The sequence below is a fragment of the Pteropus alecto genome, unplaced genomic scaffold, assembly GCF_000325575.1.
Source record: "Pteropus alecto unplaced genomic scaffold, ASM32557v1 scaffold78, whole genome shotgun sequence".
Lineage (NCBI taxonomy): Eukaryota > Metazoa > Chordata > Mammalia > Chiroptera > Pteropodidae > Pteropus > Pteropus alecto.
Window position 1 is genome coordinate 14,855,025 of NW_006443124.1, and position 14,318 is coordinate 14,869,342.

The 14,318-nt window shown below is 45.6% G+C and overlaps 2 protein-coding genes across 4 annotated transcripts in view; one reads left to right on the plus strand and one right to left on the minus strand.

Moving 5' to 3' along the window:
- The window catches only part of HNRNPAB (heterogeneous nuclear ribonucleoprotein A/B), a 6,025-nt gene extending 387 nt beyond the window's left edge, over positions 1-5,638 (plus strand). The window contains exons 2-7 of the mRNA XM_015597955.1: positions 633-801; positions 1,501-1,659; positions 1,836-1,967; positions 3,849-3,966; positions 4,679-4,819; positions 5,035-5,638. Coding sequence (XP_015453441.1) covers positions 633-801; positions 1,501-1,659; positions 1,836-1,967; positions 3,849-3,966; positions 4,679-4,819; positions 5,035-5,105 — 790 coding nt within the window. The 3' untranslated portion in view covers positions 5,106-5,638. The remainder of the gene's footprint in view (positions 1-632; positions 802-1,500; positions 1,660-1,835; positions 1,968-3,848; positions 3,967-4,678; positions 4,820-5,034) is intronic.
- A 534-nt stretch (positions 5,639-6,172) lies between these two features.
- Positions 6,173-14,318, minus strand: part of PHYKPL (5-phosphohydroxy-L-lysine phospho-lyase) — a 19,765-nt gene continuing 11,619 nt past the window's right edge. The window contains exons 9-12 of one of the 3 annotated variants that reach the window (XM_025040628.1): positions 9,261-9,415; positions 8,770-8,859; positions 7,115-7,245; positions 6,173-6,339 (exon numbers count right to left, since the gene is read on the minus strand). In XM_025040628.1, the coding sequence (XP_024896396.1) occupies positions 6,290-6,339; positions 7,115-7,245; positions 8,770-8,859; positions 9,261-9,415 (426 nt within the window). In that variant the 3' untranslated portion in view covers positions 6,173-6,289. Of the gene's footprint in view, positions 7,246-8,769; positions 8,860-9,260; positions 9,416-14,318 lie in introns of all 3 variants that reach the window. The other 2 variants (XM_025040627.1, XM_025040629.1) reach the window with 2 other exon arrangements.

A 14,318-nucleotide genomic window follows, 5' to 3' on the forward strand; every position in this document is an offset into this window, starting at 1 on the left:
CACTCGCATTCGAGTTTGCAGGAGTTTGTTGGGTCGACTTTGGCGCCGCCCCAGGGCCGCTCGCGCGGGGCCGGGGCCGGGGCCGGGCGGCCGGCCGGAAGAGGAGTGCGCTGAGGCCCGGTGCCGACCGGGTCCAGGCAGCGCGGGGCTACGTGGGCGGAGTTGGCGCGCGCCGAAGGCCGCGGCCTCCCTTCTCCGCCTCCTGTTGAGGGCGGAGTCATGATCTGAAGGCGCTCTCAGCACCCGGAAGCCGCGAGTTGTTTGAGAGCGAGTTCTCCGAGGTGGCGGAGACTAGCAGGGGCGATATAGCCTTTTGATATGTGGTGGTTTACACAAATTACTTACAGTTGCGAGTGCTCAGAGCCTGTACCCCTGGCCAGGATGGCTTTCCTTTCCCTCGCGTAGTCTGGGGGTGCAGTCTCCTAAAGCTTTGATAGGGTTAAGGTTGAGTTTGGGAGGGTTGTGGAGGTTTAACATCTTCGGAAGGTAGAGCCCTCAAGGGGGTAGAACTTTGTTTCAGATGGTGGCTTCGTTTATAATATTTTCAATGGAAACTTTGTCAGGGCTAGTCTTTCTCAAATCTCAGCTTTTTCATAAAGCTTGTTGCCATGTGTCTCACCCTACCATTTCAGAAAAATGTTCGTTGGTGGCCTGAGCTGGGATACCAGCAAAAAGGATCTAAAGGATTATTTTACCAAATTTGGAGAGGTCGTTGACTGTACAATAAAGATGGATCCCAACACTGGCCGGTCAAGAGGGTTTGGGTTTATCCTCTTCAAAGATTCAGCGAGTGTGGAAAAGGTAAGCGGGGATACTTTATATCACTGTTCTAGGAGGTGTTCTAGGCGGACACTGCTGATAGAGCATGATTAGTTTGTTTTGCACATGGATGAGTACTTTGGGAAAAGCAGAGGTGAACTTTGTTGTTTTTGAAGGGATTAAAAATACAGATTAAGTGTGGGAGTGAGTATGGGCTGGAGTGGTCCAAGAAGACGATAGTGGATATGTATTATCTTTTTGTGCCTATTCTGGATACTGTAAACACTATCTTGTGAGGACTAGAGAAGAGTCCAAGGTTGCTATGAGATAAGCCCATTATTTTAGTCCCATTTTTCAGAAAGCAGACTAAGACTCAATAGATCACACAGTTAAGAGAGGGAAGTGAGGGATCTACCTCTAGCAGCCCAGCTCCAGCTTGTGCTCTCGATCACTGCTGCTTTATTTCTGCAGTTAGGCCTTAATCTGGGACTGCTTGGGCGGGAAATGGGGCTACAGTACAGCATGGGCAAAATCTGGAGGTGGTGAGGACTGATTTATAGGGAGAGCAACTGTACTTGAAGTTTGGGGAAGACTGGGTTGGCAGGTCAGGTTGAAAGTAGAGTTTGGAGGGGATGAGACACATTTTGCTTACTTGTGTCTTAAGTTTTATATCTCCAAGAGAAGGGCTTTGTGCAGGGTCATCTCGCTGAGTTAGAGCTTGATTCCTTTCTGTTGGAACAGGTCTTAGACCAGAAAGAGCACAGGCTGGATGGCCGTGTCATTGACCCCAAAAAGGCCATGGCCATGAAGAAGGACCCAGTAAAGAAAATTTTTGTGGGGGGTCTGAATCCTGAAGCCACCGAGGAGAAGATAAGAGAGTACTTTGGCGAGTTTGGGGAGGTGAGTGTGTGGCCCCAAGAGTTGCCTGCCAGCTGCCCTGGTCCTTGGCGTCCTTAGCATCCTTGGCTGGCTGGAGTCCTCCAGTGAGGCCTTTTCATTCTGGCCTTTTCTTCTGTCAGTGCCCTGAGGGCCCCGGGGTTGGGGGTACTGGTTCTGAGCTTTGCCTCTGTTTATAGATTGAGGCCATTGAGCTTCCAGTGGATCCAAAGTCAAACAAAAGACGAGGCTTTGTTTTCATCACCTTTAAAGAAGAGGAACCTGTGAAGAAAGTTCTAGAGAAAAAGTTCCATACCATCAGTGGAAGTAAGGTAAGGAATCTCCAGCTCTGCATGCCTGGCCTCTTGCCACTGGCTGGTCTTTGCAGTTGTGGCTTGGGTCGGGCTACCTCCAAGAGCTCTCCAGTGTAGTAGGACCTCATTGCCTGATTGGGACAGGTGGTCCCATCCTTTGAGGTGCTCCTAGGCTGGCAGGACTGGCAATGAACACAGGATGTGTGGGAGGAAGGGGAGGTTCGGTTGGCTGGCTTCTCTGGGATGGAGTAAGCATGCTGAGCGGGGCTGGCCCTTGGATTCCTGATTTTAAGCTGGAGGTCAAGGCATTCTGGATCTAGAGTCTTAAGGTATATAAAGGCCACAGTTACTTTCTGAGAAGACTAGAACTTCTGCCATTCACTATTTCTTTGCTCGGCGAAGTCTTTGCTGCTGTGGATACTGCTGCAGAGCTTTTCTCCTGTCTTATCCTGCCACAACCAAATCTTTATTCGGCTCCATCCCTTTAAGACACTGGTTTTGTCATCCCCACTCCAGCAAGATCCTTCCCAAAGAGCCCCCGAGGGTCCTGGTCCACTTGTACCTAGGGCCAATTTTGCCTTCTAATGAGCACAGTTCTGTGTAGTGAGAAGTGCAACTGTTGCCTTTGAACTTGGGTCAGGAGAGAGGGTAGTTCATACTTCAAGTAGTCATTCTCTAGGTAGCTGTTGGGAGTTGGGTGTAGCTTAACTCTGGCAGGGCGTGGCAGGCTCTCAGCAGGAGTGGCAGGCAGATATGGTGGGACAGGTTGGGTGCGGCTCTTGGAAACCTCAATATTCAGGCCGGGAATTTGGAAAGACTGGATTGGGCCTTTAAGTTTCTTGTAAAATGAGATTGGCTCCTAGGGGCCCTTGAGTAAGACATCCCTTAGCCCAGAGGACAGTGACAGAGAGGCCTTCCCTGTGTGCTATAATGGGAAGTGGGCAGGAAGAATTTGTTAGGGCATCATTTAGTCAAACTTGGTAGTAGGTCTTGAAATAGTGTATTTAGTTGTATTCAGCATTATTTCAGTAGAGTAGAAAACAGATTGCATCACTTGGTGTAGGGGTCATTTCTCAGTTTATGGGAGTGTGCTTATATGGGGACATCTTACATGAAACTTTTTTTTTTTTACTGTTCTTAATGGGGGCAGAGTATGTGTTAGGGGACTTTTCTTTAAAAAATACACTTACGATTTAAGTGGGAGCAGTGGCAGGTCCCTGACCCTACCCCCGCCCACAGTGGGCAAGTTTTTGAGCAAAGGGGAAAGTGACTCGGTCCTGGCTCTGAGGGGACATAGGCTTCGCTTGTCCCAACAACAGACTAATGGTTGGGGGAGTAGGGGAAGCAGTATGGCCTCCTGGAAATGTGGCTCTGAGCCTCAGTGGCTTTCTTCCTCTGTAAGTTGGAGGTAGAGTCATCACTACAAATTTGAGTGGGATGCTTCATTTCTTCTGTAAAATAAAATAAAGTCAAAGTTTTATTCTAAGGCCTTACATTTGGGAAGCCTCTGATCCCCTTGCCCAGTAGGACCAAGGTGGCACCAGGCCTGACACCTGGTGTGTTTTGCTTCACTGGACTGGCATTGGCTCAGCTGTCCCTCTCCTGGTTTGACATGGAGCTGCCCCAGGGTGGCCACCAGCAGACCTGGGGTTCTATCCATCCCCAGTACCTTCTCTGGGGAAAGGTTTGAGCCAGCAGGGCCCTAGTATAAGTTTTGGTCTGTCTGTTTTGGTTATGGTTTGAGAGTTGCTAGTCCCCGTGTGGTTTCTCACCACAGCGTAGTTTGTTTTTGAGCAGATGGACGAGATCTGCCATTTGAATGTTTGTTAGTCGTCTTTGTGCATAGTCCCTGCCCAGAACTTGTCTCAGTGGCCTGACTCCTGTCTTCTTGGCTTTCAGTGTGAAATCAAGGTGGCCCAGCCCAAAGAGGTCTATCAACAGCAGCAGTATGGTTCTGGGGGCCGCGGAAACCGAAACCGAGGGAACCGAGGCAGCGGTGGTGGTGGTGGAAGTGGAGGTGAGTGGACCCCGGATGAAGATGGGTCTGGCTTCCCTGCCTGCATGGAGCTTTGGTGCCTGTCTCCAGGGCTCACTCTGGCCTCTGATGTGGCAAGGTGGGCAGGAACAGGAATGACTTTCCTGGGTCCAGGCGCTGCTGCTGCTGCTGCTGCTGCTGCTGCTGCTGCTGCTGCTGCTGCTGCTGCTGCTGCTGCTGCTGCTGCTGCTTGGAGTGGAAGAGCCCCACCCCTATTTCCCATGCGGCTTGGGGCCCCAGGGCAGCAGGGCATTTACATCCCACTCTGAGGGGTGCGGGGGGCCTGCTGGGCTCTGGCTGTCCTGAGTCTGAGTCCTAAGTCATGGGTGGGTGGGCAGAACGTAGGGCAGGGCTGTGCCAGGCGCGCTCTTTCCATCCCAGGCCCCTCTGACTCCAAAGCCTGAACTCTCTTAAGGCCAAGCTGCCAGAGAAGGAGGGGGCGATTAGAGTGAGAGTGAGTTCCTGCCTCTGTGGCCCTAAGTGAAGTTAGTGTTCCATTCTGTCCGGTCTTTAGCTCTGCTTCTTGGGTCTCAGGTGCCGGGCCCAGGGCCCCGTGTACTAGGACAGCAGCCCCTTGGCTTTTACCTCTGAGTTGCCATAGTAACCCCGCCACCCAAAGGGCAGGATTTCCTCCATCCTAGCTCCTGCGTGTGCTAAATGGTCCATGGGCCCCTGTGCCCTGCTCCCCCCACAGGTCAGAGTCAGAGTTGGAATCAGGGCTACGGCAACTACTGGAACCAGGGCTACGGCTACCAGCAGGGCTACGGGCCCGGCTATGGCGGCTACGACTACTCGCCCTATGGCTATTACGGCTACGGCCCCGGCTACGACTACAGTAAGTAGGAGAGAGGGAGGCCCATCCACTCACCCACCTGGGAGGCAGGACAGACAGTGCAGGGGCTACTGGCAGCAGGGGCTTTGGAGTCGGACGGGCCAGGCTTTGTGGCCTGCCCCAGGGGAGTTTGCTCTGGTGAGGAGTCAAGCGCCTGGCACAGGGGTAAGTAAGTGCTCAGTAAGCCCAGCTGCTATCATTGTTATTCTTGTCCCTAGGTCAGGGTAGTACGAATTACGGGAAGAGCCAGCGACGTGGCGGCCATCAGAATAACTACAAGCCATACTGAGGCTTCGGCAGGAGTGCCCGACCAACTGCACACGCTTTGTTTGGATATCGAGTGAACACAATTATGTACCAAATTTAACTTGGCATCCTTTCTATGGCCTGTCCCATGTGCATCTTATTTAAAATTTCCCCCCTGGAAATCACTCTCCTGTTTACTATTTCCAGAGCTCTAGTTGTTTTAGGCAGCGTGTGGTGTCTCAGGCCAGAACGGCACTGTGGGCTGATTTTATTCCTGGTCAGACCAGAACCAGATGGGAGGGTCTGCTTCCCACTGCCGCCCTGCAGCCTGGACCTGTGGACCCTGGTTGTAAAGAGGTCTATCTTAGGAAAACCAGTGTCACCTTTTTTCACCTTTTAATTTTATATTATTTGTGTCATACATTTCCTGTAATGGAAGTGTTAATTTTACTGTACTTTTTGGTACCTTTTGGGAATCTAATGTATTGTAAGGTATTTTACACGTGTCCTGATTTTGCCACGACCTGGATATTGAAGCTATCCAAGCTTTTGAAATAAAAATGTAAAAACCCCCAAGCCTGGGTGTGTGTGGGATATGCTGAGAGGGGTGGGGCCATGTGCTCCAGAGCTTTCTGAGCTTGTGGCCTGTTGCCACATCACCCTCTTAGTTTCCTTTAATGAATTGGGACTTGAGCCCCTTTAAAGGAAGGACATGGCCCAGAGATTAAGGCAGCTGTTCACTGGGATGAAGGTGGTACACTGGGTAGTGGGATTCTGTGGGTACCCTGGAATACCAGTGGAAATGAGACTGTCCTACAGACAAGGGTAACCCCTCCTGGCTGGCATGTAACACCCTGCTCTGACAGCGCCTATTTGCTGTTGGATTGGGGCACCTCAAGTCCGATGGCAGCAGCTGGCTGGGGTGCTAAGTGAACAAAGTCTGGTAATGGGAGTTTGTTCCCTGCCCTCTAGAAGGAAACCTTCTGCCATCTTGCCCCAAGCATCAAACACTTAAGTATTTTGGAGATTTTCTCTGGTGGGTGGAGAGGGCCCAGGGCAGCCAGAGCTGCCTCCCAGGGTTGAAACTAACCTATGAGAAGGGAACATCACTTGGATTGGAACAACATATTTATCAAAAAGGTTTGGGTTGCTGGAGTGAAGGAGCCACTGCTAACATTAAGGAACCTAGTTGTGGCCCACTCACCTGGGGGGAAGGAAAGTACTGCCTTAGGGCTGGGGCCTCAGAGTCTCACAGCTTCTTACTTTTTCTTCCATGTCTGGGAAAAAACCAGAGATTAGTTAACCTCAGGTGAAGGCTGAAGGCCCCTACTACCACCTTTTACCCATGTATATGGATCACTAGCCACAGGGGCAGTAACAATTACCCCAAAGGACAAAGCCAACCCTCAGGTTTCCCAAGACTCAGGCTCAACTGGACTTCTGGGCTCAGTCAGCCTCCCTGCCTCCTCAGGTCCTATGTCACCTCCAGTTATGTCCAGTAGGGGTTGGCCCTCAGCTTCAGAGCCCTGGAGCCAGCAGTGAAAAAGCTCAGGTGAGGACAGAGAAGGGCTGCTCTGATTTCTACCAGAAGATAGGACTTTGCCTACTTTGGGTCCCCACTGAGCTTTTGATGGCACAGCATATCCTGCATTCAGCATCCAATTCAGTAATTACAGATTTCTAGTAGTGGGTTGAGGGGAGACCCTGGGCTGGCTTTGATGGTCCTGGGTGATTGGGAATGTGCAGAGGAATTTCATTTTGTGTTCTTGTCAGACCTCGGTGTAAATCTCATTTCAGCTGCTCAGCAGCTTTTGGTGACCTTAGCCTCAAGCACAAAGCTGCGATCATTTCACAGTGGCCTTTGGGCTGGCCCTGCTCCCTTGCCCCGCACCCCTTGGTGCTGCCTGCCCAGGCTGGGGGGTGGAGGCTCAGCTCTCACCGGCACAGGCAGGAATGGGGAGCCCTGGGCCAATAGGACCCCTCTCCTTCAGCTCCTTGCTCCATATTGGACTCTAGGGATATGGTCAGTTGTCCCTTGGGCTTCAAGCTCACCTGTCAGGATGGCATCCAGCTTTCCCACCACCTGTTGCGCGTTGTCCAAGCTGAAGCACATAGGGGGCTTAAACTTGAGGACGTTCCTCCCGGGGCCGTCAGTGCTCAGCAGAACATAGTTGTCCTTCAGCCTGTAGAATAGGAGGACAAGCATCACAGGGCCCTGCTGCCCCCCAGCCTTGGAGGCCTGCCTCCACCTTGTGGCCAGGGCTCCAGCTAAACTGCTCTTGGAGCCCGCCACAGGCCATCCCACCAGAACACAGGACTGGCTCCCCGCCTGCTAAACTGCCCATCCTTTGTGGCCTGGCATCAACGGCCCCTGTCTGGGTGCCCTGCACCTGGCCCTGAGCTTGCTGCCTCCCAGAGCAGGGGGCTTGTATCACCCGTTCCTGCAGTTCTATTTTAAGTATGATTTGTGTGATGTGTGTGGTTTATTTTTCTATACATATGGTCAATGTCAAACATTACACAGCACGGTGACCTAGCTTCAGTCACTTCCCTGCTCCCTGTACACAGGTAACCTTCCAGTCCTAGACAGGGTATTGGTTTTAACTTCCAGTTCTTTTTAGGAAGATGACTATCCTCGATATTCTCATCTGTACCTAAGAATCACTTTTACTATTCCACATTTACACAACCTAGGAAGGTATTTTGGACACAGAGGGTCTGGTGTGATTGTATTTATACTCTGACTCCCAACTCCCATTCTTTTCTATTCATTTTGTTATTTCGAAGTCTCGCCAGGAGCCTGGGTGTCCTCAGTCTGCCTTCTGGCTCCCATCCTGTTCTTCCTGGTATGACTAGAAAGAACAGATCAAGACTTCAAATCCAGCTCTGCCACCTTAGCAGGGTGACTACCCGCCCCTAGTTTCTGACTCCTTCCCCAAAGACCATGCTGGGTTCCTGAGTCCGGGGAGGCTCCCTAGGGAAAGGGGTGGGTGAGTTGGCAGAGTGCCTGACCAGCAGAGAAAAGGCAGGGATTGCACAGCTACTTAGGAGGAGTCAGTCTCAAAAAACCTCATGGAGAGAAAGATTTACATCACTACGGATTGTTTATGTGAATTCTAAACGGCGCACACTTCGCAATCTGAATAAGGACACACATCAAACACTAGAAGGGTTTTCTGAGGTGGGGTAAGAGGGCAGGAGTGGGGAATGGAGAGGGAATAAACAGGAAGGGGAAGGGTCCTAGGCTTAGGCCCTGCCTGGGTTCAAATGAAAGAACGTGATTTGGGACTGGGATTCCTGAGATGCTGATCCGTCCAGACACACCCCACCCAATGAGGAGCAGGGGTCCTGTCCATCCCCCAACCTGTTGTCTGGGAGCCCAGAGTCTAGTTCTGCCACAGTCCTTGGTGTAGCCCCGGAGAGGTCACTTCCTTTGGGCAGCCAGGGTCTGAGGCCCCCAGAGCTCTGGTGTTCTTGCTCAGGCTGAAAGCTTTGCTGCCAGGCACTTTCTTCCTCTGTGGACCTCAGTCAAGGGGATGCATGGATCAGACTGGCCACCCCTTCCCACCTCAGAAGCCTGATGCCACCTTTAGTCCACCCTCTGTGGGCCCAGAGTGCCTGAGAGGACAGGAGAAGCAAGAGCGGGGTGCTTGCCCCATCTGGGCCCTCCACACAGGGCAAAGGCAACTTGTTTCAAGAAAAAGTACCTGGACACCAAGTAGGCAGCCTCTTCGGTTGCTGGTGTCCTCGTGGCCTCATCTTTGATCAGATCCACACCAATGAAGAGCCCGAAACCCCTGCAGCAGGAGGTGACATCTCAGGAGGCCAGCACTGAGGGACTAAGGGCCTGGCATGTGTTCTGTGCCTGGGCCTCTGCCAAATCCCATCGAAAATTCCACCAGGGCTTGAACCTCTGCCTGGGGAGGCCAAGGGCCGCAGGGACCCTTAGAGGGGGTGAAACAGGTCTGAGAAATAACTGCGAAGGGAGGGTCCCTGGTGTAGGCAGAGGAAAGGTTAGGGGTCAGAGCAATTTAACCCTGGCTTTCCCTTTCTAGAAGTGCCATTGCCCAGTGCTTCAGTTCTTCCCTGGGGAGTGGAGGAGAAAAGCCCCACTATTCTAGCTGGTTAGGAGATAAACGATGCCAGGCCCCTGGCAGGTGCTTGGTTAGTGGGTAGTGACTGCTGCCCTGAGACTCACCTGATGTCCCCGATGATGGGATGTTTGGCTTTCTGCTGCCCCAGGAGCTCCATCAGGAAGCTGCCCACATGGGCGGCGTGGGCCTGCAGCTGCTCCTTCTCCAAGACATCCAGGACGGCCAGCCCCACGGCGCAGGACACCGGGTTGCCCCCAAACTGAGCCAGAGGACAGGGGGCATGTCAGATACCCAGCAGAGCTGCCCTCAAATCCCAAGGGCAGTGAGAAAAACTGTCACTAGCAGATCTACTTTACATGAAATAATAATGCTATTTAGGCTGAAATGAATGAAGAAATAAAGGAACACTGGTAAAGACAAGTAGGTTGAAAGCAAAGGGTGGAGAAATACCATGCAAACAGTAATCAAGAGAGCTGGTGTGGCTGTACTAATGACACATAAGACTTGAAGATTAAAATTATTATTAGCAACATAAACATTTTATAATGATAAAAGAGTCAACCTATCAAAAGGATATAACCGTTACAAACATGTATGCATTTAACAAAGTACCAACATATATAAAACAAAAATTGATAGAACAGAAAGGAGATATACAAGATTCAACAATAGTTGGAGAGTTCATTCTCATTTTAAATAAGAGAACAATTAGAAGATCAACAAGAAAATAGAAGACTTTGAACAACACTATAAATCAACTAGACCTAACATATACAGAATACTTAAAAAAAAAACAACCCACAAAAATCCCCAAATCTAAACAATCCCACCAGAATAAATACTCTTCTCAAGTGCATGTATATATGTATACATTAGGCCATAAAAAATGTGTTAATGTATTAACAAGCTTGAAATCACAAAGTATCTTCTACCATATCAATGAAACCAGAAATAAGTAACAAAGAACACTGGAAAACTAAAATATGGTTCAACCTGAGAAAACACATCTACGAAAGAAAACTCACAAATAATAATATATTTAACAGTGAAAGACTGAATGTTTTTCTCTAAGATCAGGAACATGACAAGATGTTGTGTTGGAAGTTCTAGGCCAATTAGTTAAGAAAAAGAAAGAAAAGGCATTCAGAATGGCAAGGAAAAAGTAAATTATCTTTATTCACAGATGGTATGATTTTGTACACAGAAAATTATAAAAAATCCACAAAAAACTATTAGAGTTAATAAATGCATTCAGTGAGGTTGCACAATGCAAGACCAATGTCCAAAAATCAATTGTATTTCTCTACACTAGCAATGAAGAATCTGAAAATGAAATTAAGCAAATTCCATTTACAAAAGCATGAAAAACGGTAAAATAGGAATAAATTTAACACAAGTAGTTCCAGACTTACAATGAAAATCATAAAATATCACTGAATCAAATAAAAGACCTACGTAAATGGACAGATGCTATGCTCATGGATTAGAAGGCTTAATATTGTTAAGATGGCGATACCATGTTGATCTATGGATTTGATGCAGTTCCTATCAAAATCCAAGCTACCATTTTGTAAAAACTGACAAGTTGATCTTGAAAATTCATATTGAAATGCAGAGGACCCAGAATAGCCAAAATAATGTTCACATATTTCCTAATTTCAAAACATACTACAAAGTATAATAGTCTAGACAGTGTGCAACTATCAGAAGGATAGATATTCGATCAATGGAGTAGAACTAAGAGTCCAGAAATAAACCTATAAAACCCATACATTTATGGTCAATTGATTCTTGTCAAGGGTGCCAAGACTATTCAATGAATAAGAATAGTCTTTTCAGCAAATGGTGTTGGGACAACTGGGTATTTACATGCAAGAGTCAAGTTACCTACTACCTCCTGCCATATGCAAAAAATTAGCTCAAAATTTACCAAAGACCTAAAGGAAAGAACTAAAACGACAAGACTCTTAGAAGAAAACAAAGGTTAAGTCTTAAGACCTTTGATTAGGCAATAGTTTGTTAGAAATGACTTCAAAGCACAAGCAACCAAAAAGAAAATAAATTGGACTTAACCAAAATTAAAAACTTTTATGCTTCTACCCATGAATGTGAAAGACAACTCAGATAATGGGAGAAAATATTTACAAATCATATCTGATAAGGATCTAGTATCTAGGATATATCAAGAACTCTTATAACACAACAGAAAAAAACAACCCAATTAAAAAATGAGCACAGGATGTGACTAGACCTTTTACAAACAGTATATGTAAATATATGGTCAATAACCATATGAAAAGATATGAAAAGATACTTGACATCACTAGCCATAGAGGAAATGCAAATCATAGTGAGATACCACTTAACACTCACTAGGATAGCGATAATAAAACAGAGTAACAAATGATGGTGAGGATATGGAGAAACTCATACATTGCTGGTGGGCAAGTAAACTGCTACAGCTGCTTGGGAAAGTGTTATTCCTCAAAAAGTTAATCCTAGAGTTGTAATATGACCCAGCAATCCCACTCATAGGTATACACTCAACAGAACTGAAAACATATGTCTATACAAAAACCTGTAGGTGAATGTTCACTGCAGCATTATTCATAACAGCCAAGACAGGGCAACAATCCAAATGCTCAATAACTGAAGAATGGATACATGAAATGTGGCAGAGACACAATGGGATACTATTCATCCATAAAAAGGAATGAAGCACTGATTCATGCAGTAACATAGATAAACCTTGAAAACATTGTGGCACATGACAGAAGCCAGATACAAAGGGTCACATGTTGTGTAATTCCATTTATATGAAATGTCAAAAAGAGGCCAATCCATAAAGACAGAAAGAAGGTTAGGGAGTCAGGATTCATAGAGAGAAGGCAATGGAGAGTGACTGCTAATGGGTATGGGGTGATAAAAATATTCTGGAATTAAGATAGTAGTGATGGTTGCACAATTTGGGGAGTATACTAAAAATCCCTGAATTGTATTTAATTTGAAATTGAATTTGTATCTGAAAGAGTAAATTTTATAGTATGTGAATTATATCCAAACTAAAAAAGAATCAGTGACTTCAGCTTTTTCAACAGCAACACTGCATGCAAGGTAAAAATGGAAAATATTTTTAAAGTACTTAAGGAAAATAACTAGGACCTAGATTTTATATTTAGCTAAAATATTTAAACATGTGGGCTTGATAAAAATATTCTTAGGCACACAAGACGTCAAAAGGTTTGCAATATAAAGTCTTGCATTGAAAATAATTTGGGATGAAATACTTCTAATACAGATACTTAAATAAAATAGGAAAGGTTAAAAGAGAAAAATATATTGAACCGAAATTATAAATTAATATGTTTTTGTTTATAAGCCTAACTTTATCAAGTTATGTTAAATTTAAATTGTCTAAAGTCATTTTAAAATCAAATTTTAATAGATTTGGACAAAAAGCCAAATTCTAGATATATAAGGGTTAAAAGAAACACCTAAAGCATGAGCACACACGAAGGCTGAAAGTAGGAGGGTAGAAAAGTATATGTTAGGTAAATGATAACCGAAAGAAAGCTGGAGTAGCTTTATAATATCAGATAAAGTAAAATTTAAGATCAAAATCATTATTAGTAATGGAAAAGATCATTCCATATGATAAAAGATTCAATTCTTGGAAAACTGGACAGTCACATGCTAAAGAATGAAACCGAATCACTATTTTACACCATACAGCAAAATTAACTTAAAATAAACATTTGAACATAAGACCTGAAACCATAAAACTCGTAGGTGAAAATATAGATGGTAAGCTCTCTGACATTGGTTTTGTCAATAATTTTTTGGATTTGATACCAAAAGCAAAGGCAACAACAACAAAAACAAACAAGTGGGACTACATCAAACTAAACGCTTCTGCACAGCAAAGGAAACCAACAACAAAATGAAAAGGCAATCGACCAAATAGAAGAAAATATTTGCAAATCATATATTTGATAAAGACATAATGTCCAAAATACATAAAGAATTCATACAACTCAATAGCAAAAAACATACAGTATGATTAAAAAACAGGCAGAGGATCTGAATAGACATTTTTCCAAAGAAGACATACAGATGGCCAATAGACATATGACAAAATGCTCAACATCACTAATCATCAGGGAAATGCAAATTAAAACCACAATGAGATATCGCCTCACACCTGTTAGGATGACCAGCACCAAAAGACAAGAGATAACAATTGTTGGCGAGATGTGGAAAAAAGGAACCCTCATGCCAAGTTGGTGGGATTGTAGATTGGTGCAGCCACTGTGGAAAACTAGAACCACCCTATGACCCAGCAATTTCACTTCTGGGTATTTATGTGAAGGAAATGATAACACTATCTCAAAGAGATGTCTGCAACCCACGTTCACCGCAGTACTGTTTACAATAGCCAAGACAAGAGGAACCTAAGTGTCTGTTGATGGGTAAATGGATAAAGAAATTGTGGTGTATGCACACGCACACACACACATGCACACACGCACGCGCACCCCAGAACACTGCCATTTGTGACAACATGCTCTCATCCCTTGAGGGCATTTTGCTGACTGAAATAGACGAAAAAAAAATGCTTTATGATCTGACATATACGTGGAATCTTAACCCCCCCAAACAAACAAATAAACAAACAAACAAACAACAAAAAGACTGAACTCTTAGATAAAGAGAACAGATTTGGTGGTTGCCAGAGGGCAAAATGGATGAAGTGGTCAAAAGGTACAAACTTCCGGTTATAAAATAAATAAGTCCTGGGATGTAATGTGCAGCATGGTGACGATAGTTAATAACACCATATTGTATATTTGAAAGTTTTTAAGAGAGCAGTTCTTAAAAGTTCTCTTTGCAAGAAAAAAAATTTCTACCTGTGTGGTGACGATGTTAACCAGACTTAACTGTGGTGATCATTTTGCACGTTATGCTATAAACTAGAAACTAATGATGTCATGTCAATTAAACTTCACTTTAAAAATAATGATTTGATTCCTAATGAACACATAGAAATAAAAAATATGTACATATTTAATAATATCAAAATGTATGAAGCAAAAATTGATAAAAATTGATCAGTTTTTCATCATATTTTGAGATTTCAATACACAATTCTCAATTACGAGTAG